General features: G+C 50.4%; 2 protein-coding genes across 2 annotated transcripts; both read left to right on the top strand.

Annotated features, from left to right (window-relative positions):
* The first annotated feature begins 10,280 nt into the window (after nt 1-10,280).
* On the top strand, nt 10,281-12,498 carry LOC125519673 (alpha-1,3-arabinosyltransferase XAT3). Its single transcript, XM_048684403.2, has 2 exons — nt 10,281-10,830; nt 10,949-12,498. The coding sequence occupies exons 1-2, from the start codon at nt 10,707-10,709 to the stop codon at nt 12,211-12,213; spliced, it is 1,389 nt and encodes a 462-aa protein (XP_048540360.1). The 5' UTR covers nt 10,281-10,706; the 3' UTR covers nt 12,214-12,498.
* A 3,248-nt stretch (nt 12,499-15,746) lies between these two features.
* LOC125519125 (uncharacterized) lies at nt 15,747-16,520 on the top strand. Its single transcript, XM_048684001.2, has one exon. The coding sequence runs from the start codon at nt 15,966-15,968 to the stop codon at nt 16,518-16,520; it is 555 nt and encodes a 184-aa protein (XP_048539958.2). The 5' UTR covers nt 15,747-15,965.
* Nucleotides 16,521-20,603: the final 4,083 nt, after the last annotated feature.

Consider the following 20,603-nt stretch of genomic DNA (forward strand, 5'->3'; position numbering starts at 1 on the left):
TCCTACTGTACTGTACTACGAGGCACTATCGAGCGTCCGGTATGTGCCTGTTGTACATTTGGCACAGTCAAATAGGTTAAAGTTTACTTAGACATTTTTCATGTATATTTTTACACAGTAAACACTTGAATAAGACCCATTGCTTGTTTCAAAAAAAAAAACTTGACTAAGACCCATTTTGACAGCATAGATTTGTCCAAAATCGTGGTACTTTACAACCTTGTAATCCACTGTCCGAAAACTAATACCTTAGTTTTTAAAATCACACCTTTTAAACTAGTTTGGAGAAAGGACACCAATAACGAGCTGATTTTCATTAGGAAGCCACCCAGATGAACAGATATTCCCTACAAAAAGCTCGTCCGAGCGAACACGCCATCGAATGTTCCTTCAAAAAATCACTCTCAGTGAATGCTCATGAATTGCCATGTTGTAAGAAATACTCTTTCCGGTCCTTTTTTACTTTGCATATAAAAATTGCCTAAAGTCAAACTTCACAAAGTTTAACCATATTTATATGAAAAAACATCATACAATATGAAACTTTAAGTCATGGCGCATCTATTGGTATTGATTTCACATTGTGAATGTAGTATTTTTTTTCTATAGATTTGGTCAAACTTTATGAGGCTTGACTTCACACAAATCTTATACGCGAACTAGAAAAGAACAGAGGGAGTATATTTGCCATGTTGAAAAGAAGAAATTGTCATGCTAGCAGAAAGAATTGTTAGGGATTCACCATGCTGCAACAGGGTAGATTGCCATGTGTTTAGAATATTTGCAGGATGCATTATAGTGAATTGTCACACTACAAGAAAATGGGAAATTCGCCCACATGTTTGGGAATTTGCCATGCTGCAACATGTCGAATTGACATGCTACGCATAAAAGTTGGCTCAATAACTTTTCCTTTGAAACAAGAGGTCGAGCTTTTTCAAATACTAAAAAAGGGTTATTGAAAAGACTATGATTTATAAAACCATTGTATTTGTCGATACGAAACGCATCAAAAATATCAAAAACCTACATTTCTAAAAACAATGCCATGATATTCTCCAACCCGAACCGAGCTGCCAAACCTTGGCAATTATTGCTGGTGTCCGTAGGCGACACAAAACCATCATCAGGAACTTAAATTGAAGCCACAAAAGCATGTGTCGACTTTTGCTACTACTTCCTCACAAGCCTATCAAAATGACTTATATTTATATTTAGATACAGAGAGAGTAGTAGGCTACTAGTACCAGATCGGACTGTTACGGAGCAGGACCAATCATCACTCAATTACCATACGATGCGCTGCTACTTCTCTACCAAATCCATTGTCCTCTTGCTTGAGCTACCCAAAGTCAGTGTAGCATAGTACTCTACTACATCTTTGAAAGAAAAGAAAGCTCTTTCAAGTATCCGATGTTTACACTCCAACATGCTTCGGTTACTGGGTACGGCACCCCGCTTGCTGCGCTGTACTCCCTCCATCTGTAAAAGCTTGTCCCAAGCTTTTTCCTCAAATAAATGTATTTAGCACTAATTTGATGCTAGATACATTCATTCGAGGGACAAGTTTTTTCGAACGAAGAAAGTATAAATTATACTTCCTCCATCCCAAAAGGCCAAAATCAAGTGTCGCTGACTTAGTACAATTTTGTACTAAAATTATACATATTCTTCTCTCCTGTAGACTTCACTGAGATCAGAGAACTAGCTCTTGTCTCGGCATCTCAGTGAAATAAATAACCCAGACAACGCAATGCAGTGCCTTTGGAGTAGCTCTGAAACTTCCTACACTGAAACTCAGATGAGTTCCTTTTAACCATGTACTGTATTTCCCTCCCTCGGCCTCGGGTGATGATCGATATGGCATAACTGGCCCCATTCGTGTGTGATGTGTCACTCTCTTGCTGGACCAGAAGTCTAGAGCACGTAAAGTACTAGCTAGTAATTTAAAGCAGTAGCAGGCCAGCAGCTGACCCGGCCGGATAAGGAGGTAGAGCTTCTGGAAGAACACATCCATCAGTTCATGGCATCATATTTTTCCTTTTCTGCCAAGCCTAACATACAGGACCAGACGCACTTAGAGCTCAAAGCACCCTAACTGATGGCATCCAAAAGCTACATTTGCTCTGCCAACCGGTTCGGTCTGTGGCTATGGCTGTGAGCCTGTGATGAAGGTCAAAGGCTGAGCCGGACAAAAGTAGAGACTAGACAGAGGCCACTGACGTCTGACCACTTGAAACCAGCTCTAGCAGGCATTTTTCAAAGACTGCGTGCACCTGCGTCTCATTCGAATACCCGATCTCTGGCAATGACACTCATCCGGCGGCCTTTTCCAAATTCAGGCCTGAAACAATGAAGTTCCAGCCTTGGAATCCACCGCCATGGCTCATGCAGCTCATCGTCGTCTGATGCCTCGTATACAATACAGGTGCAGGTACTGCATGGTTGGTAGTCTCTGTGCATCGATCTCCTCTCTGTTCTCTTCCTTCTTGATACTTAAGGTTCAACCTTGCCATGAAAATCCAATTTCTAACAAAAGTGTTATTCCTGGAATTGCTGCTTACTTTCAAGAAACCGAAGGCAAGAGGCTCCTGGAGATGGTGAGTCCCAGGAAGCTTGGGCACATGGAAGGCGGCGGCCCGGCGGTAGAGCGAGCCGCGGCGGGAGGCACACCAGTAGAGGCACGGCAAATACAAGACAGCATAACACTAAGAACGGCGGCGCTCCGTGTCTGCACCGTGTCGTCCTCCCCCTAGGGCGACTCGGGCGATCAGAAACCTAGCAGCCGCCGTGTGGTCCTCCCCTTAGGGGGACTCGGGCGGCCAGAAACCTAGCCCCCGCCGTCGCAAACTCCCTCATCCCCTCTCTCGCGCATCTCCGGGGTGGGGCGGATCCCAAGGCGTGTGGTGGCGCGACCGATTTGGGATCTGCGGCTCGGCGGATGGCGGCAGGCGGCGGGAGGCCGGCCTGTCCTCGGACGGCGACGGCTTGGCGCGGCGGAGGACAGGGCTGCGGGCGCTGCGGCTGGCCCTTCGGGCGGTGGCGGCGGCTGCGGTTGGCGGCGACCGGCTTGGCGCCGGTGGCGTGCATGCTGTCTTCAGATCGGCAACGGCGGCGTGGAGGGCCTGATGGTCTTGTCGGCGGCATCTCCGATCAGATCTGTTCTGACCGGTGCAGCCGGCGGTGGTGGTCATCTCTTCCTCAGAGGTGGTCAGCCTAAGGCTGAGTGTTTGGATCTCGAAATCCGTCATCTGGCACCAGCTGCGAGTCGGGAAGATGTAGCTGCCGGTGAAAACCGAGCCGACGGCGGGCGATGGCGGCGTTCCACGTCGTTACCTTGATGAAGGCATCGTCATGTGACTTCGTCGATCCACTCGTATTGCTCCGGGGAAAACCCTAGGATCTGGTGTTCCAGACTGGACGATGGCGGCACTGCGGTGTCGTTTCTCTTTTGGGAGAGTCGTTTTCTGGAGCAGTGCTGGAAGTCAGAGGCAGGAGGTGAAGCGGCTTCGTCTTGCACGAAGCTTCGGTGGAGATGTCAAGTCATGCCTGACCGACAGGTGGTACGCTTGGTCATGCCTGGTCGGCAGGTGCTACGCACGACAGATGCTCCAAGGGCTTCAAGCTGTGTCGGCTGGTGGTACGTGGAAGCATGGCGCTGAGGTGTATCAGTTGCGACCACGACGTGTACAGCTGTTTGCGCGCAGGGAGGAGGTGCCGTTGGGCGCCGTGATGACGTCGACGATAGCTGGACCGAGCAAGGTTGATGCATCAGTACAGATCTGAAGATGGAGCGGTGGCAGTTGGCGGCGGCGGCCTCTGAGAATATGCCGGACCAGTGTGTGCACCAGACCCGGCAAGTGGCTAGGTTGGGGTTTTAGGTCTTAGATGTTAGGCTTGGCTGTGATGTTTGTTTGGTATTAGATCCAGACTATCTGCACCCCTTCATCAACTGAATAGGTGTAGCGATAGTTTGTTGCTTAGACGGCGGCTTTAGTTTTGCTGTTGTATGACTTTGTAAGGTCTTTTAAGAATAATTAATAAAATAGTCGTATGCATCGTCCAGATGTAAAGATCGGGGGTTATCTTTTTAAAAAAAAAAAAAACAGCGGCGCTCTCGCGCTGCCGGCTCTGGTGACCTCCGTTCTGGCACTGGTTTTCAGTTTTCACCACTGTCATTCTTCTCTATGCGCTCAGCTTCTGAAGTAGTACTGATCTTGTTGCGGGTGGTAGTCTAGTATCTGTGTTGGTTTTTACTTCCACTTTTAGAAAAAAAATTCAGCACTAACAAAAATTCAGTGAATATCAGTGATTCTGGTTTGCGTCTCGGCCAAAGGCCGAAATATTCAGTTAAATATTTGAAATTTTTGAATTTTTGAAAAATATTTGAATTCATGTGTACAACCGAAATTGCTGAAATATTTTGGCCGAAGGTAAATATTTCAGTGACCGCTGAAAGTAATGAAATTTCAGTAAATTTCATCGAAAGCTCACTGACAGTGAAAACCACTAGTGCTGCAGTATTGCTTATCATGTCCATGTGCTTCCTAGGTTCTTGAATTACCAAGCTATGTTTAGTCAGTAAAAGTACCAGCTTATCCTGCTATACCCAGTGGCGGAGCCAGGATTCAAGTATAGGGGGGGCCGAGTACATATATCTTGGTATCCATGTATTTCTTTTGTTGAGTGGTTTTTATTCAAGTAACAGAGCTTTAGCAAAACTGTTTTTAATTATAGAGATACCTGCGAGCTATGAAATCTGGATGTTAGCTTTCTCAGAATATGCCAGATTTTTCATAATAGGTCAATTTGCCGATGACACTGGATAGATGTATTTTTTTTTAAATAAAGGTAGAATGGCTTCTACGTTATATATTTGAAAACAGGCAAAGCCTGGAGACCAGAGTCAATTACATGAAGCTTGTAAAATGCACCAAGGTGCAAGGCCACAAGCAGCCTAAAAAGAAGGAGGAAAGAACAGAGAAAGGTTTTCCTATGAGAAGATTACAACAGCTTCTAACAAAACCAAAAATCAGCCATCAAGAAGTTGCACCCAGGCCAGTAGATCACTCTTGTCGTGCGGTCTCCGGGCTCTGTAAATCTATAGCCGAAGCAAGTCAGCGGCGTAGAACCTGATATACGAGTCTGTACTGGATAGTTGTATCATATGGGTACATATTTGGCATCCAACTTAGAATATGCTCAATTGATAAACACAGGTTAAAATGAGATGGCCAAATCCAAGAGTCTAAAACACACCAAATAGCATAATAGGTCATCAGACAATCCTCTGGATTGAACATTGAAATTGTTACGTCATACAAGGATGCGATTATTTCAAATGAAGTGTGTCAAGTGTTAGTTTGACACAGCGATCCCCCCCCCCCCCCCCCCCCCCACACACACACACACCCTCTCTTTGAACTGGACACAACAAAGATAGCAAAATAACTTTCAAAAAAAAAAGATAGCAAAATGAAACATGTACAACTTTACAGCGGTTCAGAATCTAGAATATCCGCTGCGATGAATATTTAGTGATTTGCAAAATCGTGCACTTTGTCACTGTGTTGGACTAGACTAGTTTGGGAGATTTTTTATTTCATTGCTCTGGTTTCCCATCTTTTGGCTTTTTTTTTCTTTTCTTCAGTATTTTTCATTTTTTTGTTTTCAAAATTAACAAAAATTTTAAACATTTTTTTAATCTTTGAACATTTTTAAAATTCGTGATTGTTTTTAATCCGTAAACCTTTTCTTATCCACGGACATTTTCTAAATTCATTAATATTTTTCTTTAAAAAAAGGATTTTTTTTCAATCTATAAACTTATTTTAAATTCATGAACATGTTCTTGAGTTTACAATCTTTTTAGAAAGCAGCTAGCCGTTATTTAGTCAAATTTGCTGGTTTTTGAACGAGTATTTAATCAAAAACTACCACATTTCATGGAAACGTGTCCAAAAACTACCACTTTACAAATTTGTGCCAAAAACTATCACTTTTTTACAAACCCATGGCAAAAAACTACCACTTCGGGAAAATGACCAGTTTAGAAGATATAAACATGTTTATGACAAATGGGCCCCCCGTCAGGGCTGACGAGCTTCCTCCTCTCTCTGTGGCATTTTAACAACACTTTCAGTGCAAGGGAGGGAAGCAGGTGAGCTTCACCATCGCACTAGTAGGTGGCTGAGGACACCGGCAAGGTGTGGTTGCTGGCCATGACGGTGTGGTTGCGACCCTGCATCGACGCCGCTGCCTCGGTTCCTGCTGGGCGAGTCCATGGGCGGCGCGGTGGTGCTGCTCCTGCACCGACCGCGGCGGTCTCCGCCGACACCTTCATGACAAGCACCTCCCGCAACACCGCCTCCAGCCGCGCCACCATGGCCTGGACCGCGGCCCTGGCCACGTGCGTGTCTTCCCTGCCCGCGGCGGCTTCCTCCTGCATCGCCCGTGCACTCGCCTTGGCTCGCTCCGCCTCTCGTCGTGCCTCGTCTAGTTGTTTAGCCGTCTTCTTCTTCTTCTCTCTTCGCTGCCCCTCACTCTTGCCTGCGTCGCGGCGAGCTCGGAGGTCACCCTGCTCAACTCCTCCTCCAGCGACGGGATGGACGCAGACGACAACGTGCTCTGCTTCTGCCGTAGCGCGGCCAGCTCCGCCTTCTCCTTCTCCAGGTCTGCACGCAGCGACGCGGCGGCGACGTGCATGATCTTGGCCTCGTCCTTGGCCTTCTCGACGCTCCCCTTCACCTTGCTGTGGGAAGGAGGTGGGGAAGGGGAGGGAGCAACCCGCGGCGGTGGCAGGGTGGAAGAAGAAGAATGACATGTGGGCCCCAACCTGTCATAATCAAGTTTAATTCTTGCTAATCAGTCATTAAGTCAATGTGGTAGTTTTTAGGCACAGACTAGCAAAAAAGTGGTAGTTTTCGGCACAAATTCGTAAAGTGGTAGTTTCTGGGCACGTTTCCATGAAATGCGATGGTTTTTGGTTAAATACTCTTTTTGAATGGTCGAGCGGCGCCATAAAAGAATTGATCTATATTGGAGCAAGCGCTGTTAAACGTTATAGAGACAATAGGAGGACCTCTTCTCATGATGAAACCGCTGTAGAGCAGCCCATTAGTTCTTTTTTTGTGTGGAGAAATTATGTTTTTGTTTAACTTTTTTAAAAAAATGCATTGTCAAAAGTATATTTATAAAAATGAGGAAAAATATTTTTTTCATGTATGTAGATTAAATCTTCACATATATAAAATAGTATATTCATCTCGTATTTACAAAATGGTCATTTATACAAAATATCATTAATGTATAAAACAGTTTCATCTTTTTCAAAAAATAGTTCATATATTTTGTAAAGGGATTTTAATAATGTTTAAACATAAGTTCATATACTTTTGAGAAAATGTTCAAAGTAAACAAACCCTAAATGGAGGGGGAAATAAAAATATAGGACTAAAGAAGGAGGATGTTAAAGAAAATGAAGACGAAGAGGCTAATTGGTTTGATGCCAAAAGACGACAGTGAGCGCCCGCGACAACCGCCATGGACGTGTGAGGCGACTGAGCTCGAAGCACCACCGACTCGCCGCCAGTCGCTACCCTCGCCGCACCCATCCCCGTTGGTTTTAGTCGCTGCCCTCGCGTCAACGTTGCGGCTGGGCGGAGCACTGTCGTTGGTGAACGCCTCAACATGTGGTGGTTGTCGTTGCAGCGTCGTCGTCGCCATAGCGCTACCGCACCACCGGCCACAGCTCCCAGCTTCACCGCTTGTACCATCGTCAACTCGCGTCGCTGGTTGAAACTTTTTCGGTCATCGATCGGTTGAAGCTTTTGCGGTTGCGCATTGGTCGGTTCCAGCTTTCATCATCTCCGGTTGAAGCTTTTTTCCTCATTGGTTGCAACCCTCACACGCGTCGGTTGCAGCTTCATCGATCGCTGGTTGCAACCTTGCACATAAGAGTGGATGGGGCATAGTAGCACGGAGCTCCTGTTACAACAAAATCGATGGCTATGAGGATGCAACTACTCTCCCGTTTCAAAGAGAGAGAGAGGAGGGGGGAGGGGGTTGTTCAAGCTTGACTTCGAGCCCTTATGGCAACACATAATCGGATGCCAGCAGGAGGTAGCCATGGAGGCGTGCACTTGTTGGGAAAGAACGACGATGGGAAGATTGTGTTCAGGGCCGGGGAAAAACGAGTGGATGAGAGATAAGGCGGAGCATGCCTACGGTGCGCGGGGCCACAAAGAGCGTCTGGCCGTTCGATCCAGATCGATCTGACGGGCCACAAATCGGATGTCAGCCGTTCAGAAACATTTACCAATCAAAAAGCAACACATGCTTATAATACGACTTTTGTACCGAAAGTATTCATGTGATCCTGAGCTCCAGTAATCCCGTATGAACAGTAAAATCCAAAGAAAAATAGTAGCGAATTTTCTTTTGCGAAAGAAAATAGTAGCAAAATTTAAAATTTCTGATTTTTTTACAAGAAACATTGATGTTTTTTTTTTGCGGAAGGGAAACATTGATGTTTTGTCTACATGCATGCAAATTTTCATTATGAAATTACATTTGTGGAAGCGTGAAAAAAAAAATGATGTTTCCAAGTGCTTCCAAAAAGACTTTTTCGGAGCATCAATTTTGTTTTTTTGTCCACACCTTCACAAATGTAATTTCATCATGAAAATTTGCATGCATCTAGAAAGAACAGCAATATTTCTTGCCGCAGAAATTCAGATTTTTTTTTTGAACTGTTCATCTAGGATCACCGAAGCTCGGGATCACATACTCCAGGTCCCTTTTGTTGTACACTCTCCCTCCCGCACTCCACCCTGAAAGCCAGCCAACACCGTTGGTGCTTCTTCGCCGCCGCCAACGTCCGACTCCGGCGACGCCACCATCACACGCACACTGACTGTACACCCAACACCGACAAGTTTGCATCAGAAGGCAAACATTATTCATTCCCGGCAACAGTATTTAACAGTGACCCGTCGAGCAACAACAAGCAAAGGCAGAGAGGGAAGGCCCGGTGAATGAGCCTGTAGTAGTGCGTAGTAGCCGCCGGCCGCAGCCTGGTCCATGGACACGCTTTCATCGGTGGCATGCTTTATATATCAGGCAGGCGGGAGCACCTTTCGTCTCCCACCGAAGCAAAAAATGGAGCTGCGCTGTCCCTCTCTGCCCTCCTCTCCCGGCACGGCGTCGATCCATCCAATCCTACGGCACGCTTAGGCTTCGGGGACCGGGTTCGGATGAGTGCAAGTGAAGAAAATCGGTCCAAGCTAGCTAGTGCGTGCGTGGCTTGGGGATCTCACCAGCTCCAGCAGCTCGTCGCGAACGATAATGCTGGCTTTTCATTGGGCGAGATGGATGGCCGGACGGACGGACAAAGCTGACGGGATGGTTTGATCGGATCGGAGTTGTGTGTTTCACATGACAGAGAGAGGTGCGTTCGCGTCGTTGCTTGCGACTTGTGAAATGCTGAGTCGTACACACGGCCGGTCGTTCCTTTCACCTTGAAGAAGATGGTGGACGCAAGGGAAAAACGACGGGACAGCTACTCACCCGGGCGTGCGGATGAGAGAAGAGAGAGCCTTTTCGTCCGGTCTCAAAACCATGCCGTTTTCCTCCTCTTTTCTTCTGTGCAGCCGTGTGAGGTGATGGATGGTGTGGTTGGGTTGCGTCGCGGGGGGCTAGCTCCGTACGAGCCCAAAGATGTCAAAGATGCGCCAGCGTTATATGTGAGTGAATGTGATCCGCATGATCACTCGAGACTTAACTGGCCAAGGAAAATGATTCCGGCGTAAGTCAATCCCTTCTGGTCGCCAGCGAGCGGTTGGGTAGGTTCCGGCAAACGCAAGGCAGCGCCAGACCACGGCCCTTGCCGTCTTGCCGGCGAGCAGAGCACGTGGGCCGCGGGTACGCGCACGGACGCCGCAATCACGCGCGCCGCGACCTGCGCGCCACGCCAGCATTTAGCATTTAGTTGGGCGGACGTAGTATGTCTGAAACGACGGCGTATGTATGATTACTGATTAGCCAGCTCGCCGGTCCACGCACGGCGGCTGCCGACCTCGCCGCCGCCGTGGAAAACCGCGTGCGTGGCTGCCGAACGCGCGTGAACGTTTGGCCGTCGTGCTCCTCCTGAGCTACAGTACAGCACGCCCGGCCCTTCTCTTCACACCGACAGTTGCCGTCTGCAAGTGACAGCATGTGCCGTGTCGTAGTCGTAAGATAAGGAGGAAGATGTGTGTTTCAGACATCAACGCGGCCTCGGAAGCTGCCGTGCTGTCTCCGGCGAAATTTATCTGAGTGGGCGACTGCATCAGCCGTCCGTCCCCGGCCAATCGGCGGCGAGGGGGCAGCGGCCAGTGGGTCGTTGGCCTGGGGCGGTGGTCCAGCATCACAGGAGCTAGTAGCCGCTGCCCTGCCCGCCGTAGTGGTTGCCGTGCCGGGTCCCTCAGGTCAGGTAGAGCCACACCCACCACGGCCGGCGCGCGCGCGACGCGAGCCCACCAACCAACCTCCGGGCCTGAACCTCCTCCGCGCGCTACATCGCCATCGCCTCCACCAACCACGCCTTTAATACCCTTGCGCCGCACAGCTCCCCCGCCCGCGCTGCGCTGTCGCTGCTGTGGCTTCCGGTCGATCCCCGGCCCGCCGTGCCAAGCCATCTCCACCTCCACCACCGGCGGGCAGGCGCCATGAAGCAGCCGAGGTCGCGGCAGGAGCCGCGCCGGATGGGCAACTCGGCCATGGTGGTCACCATGCTGCTCTCCCTCTGCGTCCTCACCTTCATCAAGGCCCGCTACTGCTCCACCCCGTACCGTACGTCCCTCCCCATTCCCCGCTCCATTCCCTCACCCGCCGATCCCTCCCTCCCTCCGCTTGCTTGCTTGCTTGCTCGGCTGATGCTGATTTGCTCGATGGGTGTGCGTGCGTGCAGCCAACAAGCCGGCGCCGCTGCTGGACCTGGAGGTGGAGATCGACGAGGACTACGACAGCAGCCGGTACAAGATCTCCGGCCCCATCGGGGAGGAGGAGTTCGACCCCAGCCGCCCCACCTGCTACAACACCAGCAAGCGCTCGGAGCGGTGCGCGGCCGTGGGCGACGTCCGGGTCGACGGCAACCACTCCAAAATCTACATCAGCCCGCTGGGCAAGGAGTGGCGCACCAAGCCGTACGCGCGCCGCCACGACGCCGTCGCCATGGACGACGTCCGCGAGTTCGCGCTGCTCCCCTTCGGCGGCGCCAACGACAGCGCCGTGCCGCCGCTCTGCACCAGGAACCACTCCGTCCCGGCCTTCCTCTTCTCCAGCGGCGGGTTCGCGGGCAACCTGTACCACGACTACACCGACGTGCTGGTGCCGCTCTTCACCAGCACCCACCACTTCGGCGGCGAGGTGCAGTTCCTGCTCACGGACATCAAGGACTGGTGGCTGGACAAGTTCACGCCGCTCTTCCGCCAGCTCTCCAACTACGACGTCATCGACGTGGACAACGACCAGGAGGTGCACTGCTTCTCGCGCATCGTCATCGGCTCCACCTTCCACCGGCCCATGGGCATCGACGGCACGCGCTCCCCGGGCGGCGAGACCGTGGCCGACTTCAAGCGCCTGCTCCGGCGCGCCTTCCGGCTCGACCGCGTGGTGGCGTCCCACGACGGGGCCGCCAGCCTCGGCAAGCCGCGGCTCCTCATCATCTCCCGCAAGTCCTCCCGGCGGTTCCTGAACGAGCGCGCCATGGCGCACGCGGCGGCGGCGGCGCAGTTCGACGTGCGCATCGCGGAGCCGGACAACCACACGGACATGCCCAACTTCGCGCGGCTGGTGAACTCGGCGGACGTGATGATGGGGGTGCACGGCGCCGGGCTGACCAACATGGTGTTCCTCCCGAGCCGCGCCGTGCTGCTGCAGGTGGTGCCGTTCGGCGGGCTGGAGTGGCTGTCCCGGGTGACCTTCAAGGACCCGGCCAAGGACTTCGACGTGACCTACATGGAGTACAACGTGTCGCTGGAGGAGAGCTCGCTCAAGGACCTCTACCCCAAGGACCATTTCTACCTGCAGCACCCCTACGACGTGCACAAGAAGGGCTGGAACGCCATCAAGACCACCTACCTCGACAAGCAGAGCGTCCGGCTCGACCTCGCCAAGCTCACGCGCACGCTCCAGCACGCGCGCAGCCTCCTGCCCTCCCCCTCCTCGCACTGACACTGAGCCCCTGCTTCAAGTTCGGTTTCTCCATGCTAGATTAGGCCTTCTTCTTCCTCCTCATCCTCTCTCCCTCCCATGTTTGGTTCACTTCTTGATTTGTTGTTGTGGTGGTGCCAAAGATTCATTTCTTCCTTTCTTTCTTTCTTTTTTCTGGGTAAAGGAGGAGACGAACAAGTTCGTGTCACGCATAGGCAGCAAAGTGTCCAAAGGTTAATTTACACTCTGTAAATTCGATTGATTGTCCCGACAACGCACACAGAGAAAAATGTAATTATTTGCCCACATGGGGAGTGTGATCCATCACTTTGCTACCATCAGAGAGAGACAGGGCATGTGAACAATTGAGTGTGATGCTTTTCTGGCCCCAAACTTGCTGCGTCATGCGTGCCCCCAAATTCTCAACAGTTCATCAGACATAATGCTTTCAATTCTGACCAGCTTCGGAGGCTTCGACTTTTGTATAGATTTTGGACCAGTTTCGTTGGAGTAGGTTGTAGCCTAGGGCAGTACTGTACTGTACCACAGAACAGAAGCCCTGTCGCTCTCCACACCCGAGGTTATCTGAAGAATGAAAAGGCTCTCGCAACATTTCAGACCAGCTTCAGCTCTGTATTTTGTACTGTACATACCAGCTTAGGGGCCTTCAGCTCTGTATTTTGTACCGTACATACCAGCTTAGGGGCCTTCAGCTCTGTATTTTGTACCGTACATACCAGCTTAGGGGCCTTCAGCTCTATATTTGAGACAAGTTCAATTAGCAGCGACAGCTTTATATTTCAGACAAGCTTTGATTAGGCCTCGACTATAATTTTCGGACCAGTTGAGGAGGCTTGGACTTAGTTTTCGGAGCAGTTGAGGAGGCCTGGACCTTAGCTGATAGCTCAAAGCACCTATGGTCATAAGTGGTAGGACTCGCCAGCATCATATCGTTAGAGGCCCTGTTTGGTTCGGCTGTGAATTTCTAATGTTAGAGTAGCTTGATCTCTTTTATTGACCCTGGACTCGCCAGCATCATGTCGTTAGAGTAGCTTAATCTCTTTTAATGTTATAAGAGTAGCTTAATTATAGGCAGTACTGCCATGATATATCCAGGTCCTTTACTCCTATAATAGTTTCATCTTCTGAAGAAAAAAGAAGTACAAATCCCTGCTAAACCTAAAAAAGATGCACCCCACTGCCACCGGCCTTGTGCTAGCCTAGCTAGTAGCTCACGCACGCACGCACGCACCGGAGGTAGGGGAAAAGGTCTTAAACTAGAAGCCAAGCCAAGCCAAACCACCACGAGGAGCCCAGCGCAGCGAGGCGCAGTGGTTGCCCCTCTGTTCTCCACACGGGAAAAGACGAACGGGCTACGCTGTGGCCACGACGGGGCACCAACCCAGAGTTAATCAGTCAGTCATCAGCTCCCTTTTCCTCCTCCTCTTCTTGGATTGATTATTGTTGCGACCCAGATTACCTGCGCGAAACGTGATGATTAGATACCAATATACTCAATCGGCTTGGGAAAACGCCGGCACAACCGACGATCGTCCGCGGTATCTCTCAGATAAGAACCGTTTAACCCTACGCGGTCAGTGGATATGAGCAGGTCCGGGAAACAGCTCAACCGGCTCCACGAGGACCACTGCCGCGGGGATCGGATGCGATCGCCGCCACCAGATTTCTGTTGGCTCCTCGCCGTCCACCAGATTTCCGTTCGGACGGAAAGCGTTCTACGTAGTACTCCGTACTAGATTAAGCCATACGATCGGTCGATCCCCCGTAACGTAAGCAAAGTGTTCCCGGCTTCTTTTGTTGGATGGATGTACATCTCTGGATGATGGCCTGATGGCTCAGTCCGGCCGTCCATGCGCTGCGTGTCCACGGAAGGACGGAGAACCGTCTACGGTTCTGAAGCTGGTTTGGTCCCGGCTGCCGTCCAGCTACAGTCTCCACGTACTGTCCATCTGGTGGTGGATTCCAGGGCTGGAGCTTCATCATTTCGGGCCTGAATTTGGAAAAGGCCGCTGGGCGAGAAGTATCGTTGCCATGCCAGGACAGTGAGCTCTTCTCGCTGTTTTCCAACACGGAGCGGCAGCTTGACAACAACAATATCAACAACAAAGAGCAGGGAGCGGCAGGTGCGCGCACGCGGTCTTTGAAAAATAAGCAGCAGCTGGTTTCTCCAAGTGGTCAGAGGCCTCTGTCTCCTCTGCCTTTGTCCGGCTCAGCCCTTTGACCTTCATCACAGCCACAGCCACGGGCCTAACCGGCCGGCAGGGCAAATGTAGCTTTACGACGCCATCAGTTAGGTGCTCTGAGGTCCGAGCACGTTGTTCTGCCAATTAAGTGCGCCTGGTCCGGTCCTGTGTGTTAGGCTTGGCAAAAAGCGCAAGCAATGATGCCGTGGATTGATAGTAGATAGTAGATGTGTGCATCCAGAAGCTCTGCTCCTTATCCGATAGCCGGGTTAGACGCCCGCAGCCCGCTGCTTTACATTACTACTACTGGTGCTTTACGTGCCGGAGACTTCTGTTCCAGCAAGAGGGCGACACGTCGCACATGTATGGGGCCGGCGATACCATACTGATGGAGTATGCATGTCCAACAGTGGATCGATCGGAAGTTCAGTGAAAGAAGTTCTTTCACCGAGCTGCTGATGAATCAAGAAGTGCCGTAGCACAGCCTGATCTCACTACACATTACTGTTATTTTATGCAGGATTAAGAGTATGTCTGTATTTATACTGAAACGTAGCCGAGAGGGCCGTACCCAACAACTGACGCATGTTGGAGTGTAGACATCGGATGCTTGAAAATGGCTTTGTTTATACAGTAGCTTTGAGTAGCTCAGCGAGAGGACAATGGATTTGGTAGAGCCGTAGCAGCGGATCGTATGGTTATTAATGGTTAGTGTCCTCTTCGCTCTGAAGTCTGAACCGTAACGGTCCGATCTGGTGGAGGACGGGAGCTCTAAACAATGGTGTCGTGCTATCATCATAGTATTTGTGTGCGAAAAACAATGCCTTTTTGATCTTCCGGACAGATGCAATGAAACCCAAAGTATTGTTGTTGCAGTAATTTGCCGGCATATATGGGAGGTCCGTAATGATCTAAGGAATTCTCCAAATAAAGTTTGCCCAGTGCCAGCGACATTATTTTAAACATCAGTACAGACACAATCGCTCATACACACACGCATACACTCATCCCTATGAACGCACACCCTACCCTTATGAGCGCTTCCGAAAGACTGAGCCGGCATATTATCTTGAAATTTACGAAATCACCGTAGGCACCTCGTCGTCGACGAGAACGTCTCCTTCCACTGAATGCGCATCGCCGGAAATTTTGAAATAAATCCAAGAAGAAATGCAAGCGCCAGGATTTGAACCCTGATGGTTAGGGATACCACAGTCCTTACATGCGTATCTAGATATGATCGCGAAGTATTCTCTAAAGCAGACCCAACCACTAAGAGCATCTCCAACAGCGGTGCCAAAAGACGCGCGTGCGCGATAAACTTTCACTTTAGCGCGCATGGGATGTTTTCGCGCGTTCAAGTGGCAGCGGGAAACTAGCGCGTGCGGAAAATGATTGCACGCGCGGGAAAAGGCGGCAGCTCACGCGCTAGATTTGGCGCACCGCTTCGGGCGCGCCTATAAATTGCGGCGCTCGCCACGCGGCCTCCACACTGCCACGCGCGCTCTCCCCGCTCCCTCACTCTGCCGCTTGCTTGTCGCTTCCTCGCCCCGCCACCACCGCGCCACCATGCCGCCGCGCCGCCGGGGATCGTCTGGCTACCGCGACATCCACGAGCGCCCCAGCGGCACCTACTATGCTGAGATCCGGTCCAGCGACGTCCGGCTCGGCCTCGGCACGTTCGAGACCGCACACGGGGCCACCCGTGCGTACGACGCGGCGGCGTGGCGCCTAGAGAGGCCTCCATCACAGATTAACACCCGCGAGCAAGCGCAGGCCGTCGCCCCTCCGCCTCGTCTTATCATGGATCAGAACCGTGTGGAGCACCGTCGGCATCAGCGCCGCCTCCTCATCGCCGAGGAGGATGAGCGAGCCATGGCGGAGTGCCGCCAGGGCCACCCGGAGGACGTCGCCAACGAGCGCGCTTACTGGGCGGAGAGGACGGCAAAGCGCCGCGCGGAGCAGGCGGACAAGCGTCGGCAGAAGGCACATGCCATATCGCAATGCGATCTCGTCAACGTCGTTGGGAAGTCGTTCTTCACGTCTGATTATGAACGTTGGGATGACGTATGGATCTCTACCTCGGACAACACCAGCGAGGGTGATGAGGACGACTCGGAGTAGTTCTAGTTGCACTGTAGTTTATCTAGTTGCACCGTAGTTTTTTAAATGTAGTTGCACCGTAGTCTTCTTTATCGATCTATGCTATGAACTATGTAAAATATCTTTGTATCGTTTTTATCTATGCTATGTAAAATATCTTTGTATCGTTTTTTCTATGCTAGAAGTATGTATGGTGAGACAAAATATCTATGCACACGCACTGTATTTTTGTGCGCTGCTGGAGCTACATGCGCACGCTGCATTTTAGTGTGGCTGATGGAGCCAGCGCTATCCGCCGCACCAAACAGACGATGGACGTGCTGCAAAGTAGTTTTTAGCGTGCCCCGTGTTGGGCGGCTGTTGGAGTTGCTCTAAGGTGTGCAGCCCCAAGTAGACTCAAATATGGGCCCCGCCGCGAGCTGGTGTGGTTTGTGCTAGCTACGTCGCACGGATACTTGATACGTATCGAATACGCGATACAGGGATATGCCCGATACGCCAATTTTTTGAAAACATGGATACGGCGATACGTTTATATATAGATATTACATATATTAATTATTAAAAATATTGAAAACAAAATAAAGCTTCTAGGTCAAAGCATGCCTCAATAGGATTATTTCCTTTGTTTTCTTGCACTTGGTGCATTTTCATTAATTGGTAGTGGGATTTTCCCGGATTTGTTGTTTCAATCAGTGCATCGACTCTCTCTTGCTTACCTTTCAATTGAACAAGAACATTTACAATCATGTTTTGGCATGAACTCACGTCTATGTTGGATATCTTCAAAAAGTGCGGCTTTACTATTGAAGGCATTTCACATTGAACGAGGGGTTTCAGATATCCAAAAAGTATCACAAAAGTATCCTAGGAGTATCAAATAATATTTTCTCTTTTTTTAAATCAAAAAATCGAGGGATACTTACGGGATATGTATAGGGCCAGTATCTGGCTAGATACACGTGCTTTCTGAAATATCCGCGCAACGTAGTGTGCTAGTACTGATGTCACGGCCTTTTCTTCCTCTTCGAGCCCGGCGTGTGGTGTGATGATTCGGGACCATACATGACGGTATCCGACGGTGTGTTGTGAGTCATTTGATGGTATTACTTCACCAAAGGTTTCTCAAGCACCGGCTCTCCGTAGTGCCGTCACTCTTGCATGAGAGGAAGGTTATCTTAATTTGGTTGTCGAGTCTGATTGTTTGCTGTTGATCGAGAAGGTAATGTTAGTGCCAGATGTAGAAGTGCATGCTCTAGCCAATGCAACTAAAAGACTGATCTGGTGGAAGAGACTAGGTAACACATTATACGTCAACACTCCTCACGTGTGGCTCCCTCGGGCCTAAACATGGACCGAAAGTGGACCGCAATTTAATTGTGCCGGACGGGTCTTAAACTCAAGACCTCTTGGCTCTGATACCATTTAGAAGTACGTGCTCTAGCCAATGCAACTAAAAGGCCGATCTGATGAAAGAGATCGGGCAGCACATTATACGTCAACAAGAGAGATAGGTCCATCACAGGTGCTATTATCGCTGATATCAAATCCTTAGCATGTAATTTTTCTTCTGTTTCTTTTGTTCATGTAAGCCGTAGTGCTAATAAGGTGGCTCATTTGTTGGCTAGATCGAGTGAGCTTGCTGCTTATTCGATTTACCGACAATGCATTCCTAGCTGTATTCAGGATATTGCACTCTCTGAATCTTTCATCTGAATGAATGAGCCAACCTTTACCTCAGAAAAAGTATTTATGTGCCTTTTGTGGCTTCAGTTTAAGCTCCTATCTCGCCTACTGCCACCAACAATAACTGTCAAGCGAAATGTTCTTTACTATTTCATTCATAGATCAAGTGTTTACTGTGTAAAAATGTACATGAACGAAAGTCTGAATAAAGCTTAGTCAGAGCATCTATACCCGGAGTTGACAAATCTGGACCCATATACGTCCGCGGACACGCTCGGACACGCCCGCGGACACTTACCGGGCACTCCCTAAATCCAGGCCTCCACACACACGTATCTCATATTTCAAAATCTATATCCATACAAATTCATGCAACTAGTACGTAGATCACGAAACGATCAAAATCGACAGGAAACGGACATATTAAACTGGTACCAAACGGGCATAACTCACATAAACATCACCCAAAAGATCACCAAACGGGAAAGTTGTTGGGAAACATGGCATGCAATTTCAAAAAAATTCCTACGCTCACGCAATATCTATCTAGGAGATGCATAGCAACGAGAGGGGGAGAATGTGTCCACGTACCCTCGTAGACCGAAAGCGGAAGCGTTTGACAACGCGGTTGATGTAGTCAAACTTCTTCTCGTTCTGACCGATCAAGCACCAAACGTACGGCACCTCCGAATTCTGCACACGTTCAGCTCGATGACGTCCCTCGAACTCTTGATTCAGCAAAGTGTTGAGGGGGAGTCCCTTCAGCACGATGACATGGTGAAGTGATCCGCGCAGGGCTTCGCCTAACCACTACGTGAATATGACCGGAGGTGTAAACTATGGAGGGGGGCGCCGCACATGGCTAGGAATCAATGTTGTGTATTCTAGCGGTGCCCCCACATATATATAGGTGGGAAAGGGAGAGGCGTAGCAAGGGGCGCCCCAAGTAGGAGTAATCCTACTTGGGCGCCTCTCACAAGTCGGCCTCCCCCCTTCCATAAGTGTTAGAGGGGGAAGGAAAGAGAGGGGGGAGAAGGAAAGGGGGAGGCCGAATCCTCCCCTTTCCTTTCTCCCTCCCCCTCCTTCCTTCTCCTCCTATTCAGCCTATATGGGGGCGCACCAGCCCACTGGGGGCTGGTTTGTCCCGCCCTTGGCCCAATAAGGCCCATATCTTTGTTGGGGGTGCCCGGAACCCCTTCCGGTGACCCGATACGTACCCGGTACCCTTGGAACACTTCCGGTGTCCGAATACTATCTTCCTATATATGAATGTCACAGCCCTAGAATTGGTTGTAACTAGTTGCACAAGCATTCATGCATCATGTATATATTTATGAAAGTTAAATTGGGGAAAGTGGAAATCCTCAGAAATCTTTAAAAATTGCTTCAAATAAACCCAAGAAAATGTTCCTGTTCATTTCTGGAAATATTGGCAAGAGGTAAAATTCAAACCAATATTTTTGGAATCACAGAAATATTTATTTGGGCCTTTGAATTAAGTCAATACTTATTTGAATTGGAGCTACTAATTCCTATAAAATATTTGGTAGCTCCAAATATTCTGAAACTTGATGAGGGCCTCTGGTTTAAATCAGATAGTGCCCATAAAAGTTTGCAGAATTTTATAAAGTGTTTTAGTATTTAAACTAAGTCAAAACATACTACAAAAAATAGAAAACAGAAAATAGGAAAGAGAGAGAGAGAAGAACTCACCTGCCTCACCCACTTGGTCCTCCTTACCCGGTGGCCCAGCTAACCGGCCCAGCCCACCAGGGGCATACCTGTCTTCAACCTCTGCCTACTAGCAGAGGCGAGGCCGAGCACGGCGCCCGTGCGGGCTGGCACGCAGCTGCCTGCCTGGCCCTCGCTGGCCAGCGCGACGCCGCGGATGACCACCCCGTTGCCGTACGGATCCGCCCGACCTCTCACTTGCCCCCACCCCGCTCTCTGCCTCGCTCCCCCCTTGGACCCGAGAACGCCGGAGCGCAGTCGTCATCGCCGACGAGCTCTAGCGCATCCACCGGCCACCCCACGCCTCACCGACGTGCCCAGAAGCTCCGCCACTTCGTCCTCGACCTCCTCACCGAGCCACGCCCCGCCGAACGCCCTCGAACGCCGGTCACGCCGTCTTCTTCAACCTCGGTCCACCGAGATCGCCATCGCCGCCCCGCTTGCTCCGGCCCCTCCCTGAGCTCGCCGACCATCCCTACACGATCCCCGTGAGCTTCTACACCGTGTCCCCCTTGTCTCCGCGACGTTTGCTAGCTCTAGTCGCCGTTTCGCCGATGACCGAAACCCGCCGCCGCCTGTGACCGCCGCCGACGTGCCTTCGGCCACCTAGCGGCCCGGCCGTCGTGCTTAGCTCCCTCCCCGCGCTGCGTAGAGCACGTAGGTGCCTCACACGAGCCTCCCCGGCCA

The sequence above is a fragment of the Triticum urartu genome, chromosome 7A (genome assembly GCF_056163025.1).
Source record: "Triticum urartu cultivar PI428250 chromosome 7A, HENAU_Tu73, whole genome shotgun sequence".
In the NCBI taxonomy this organism is placed as follows: Eukaryota; Viridiplantae; Streptophyta; class Magnoliopsida; order Poales; family Poaceae; genus Triticum; species Triticum urartu.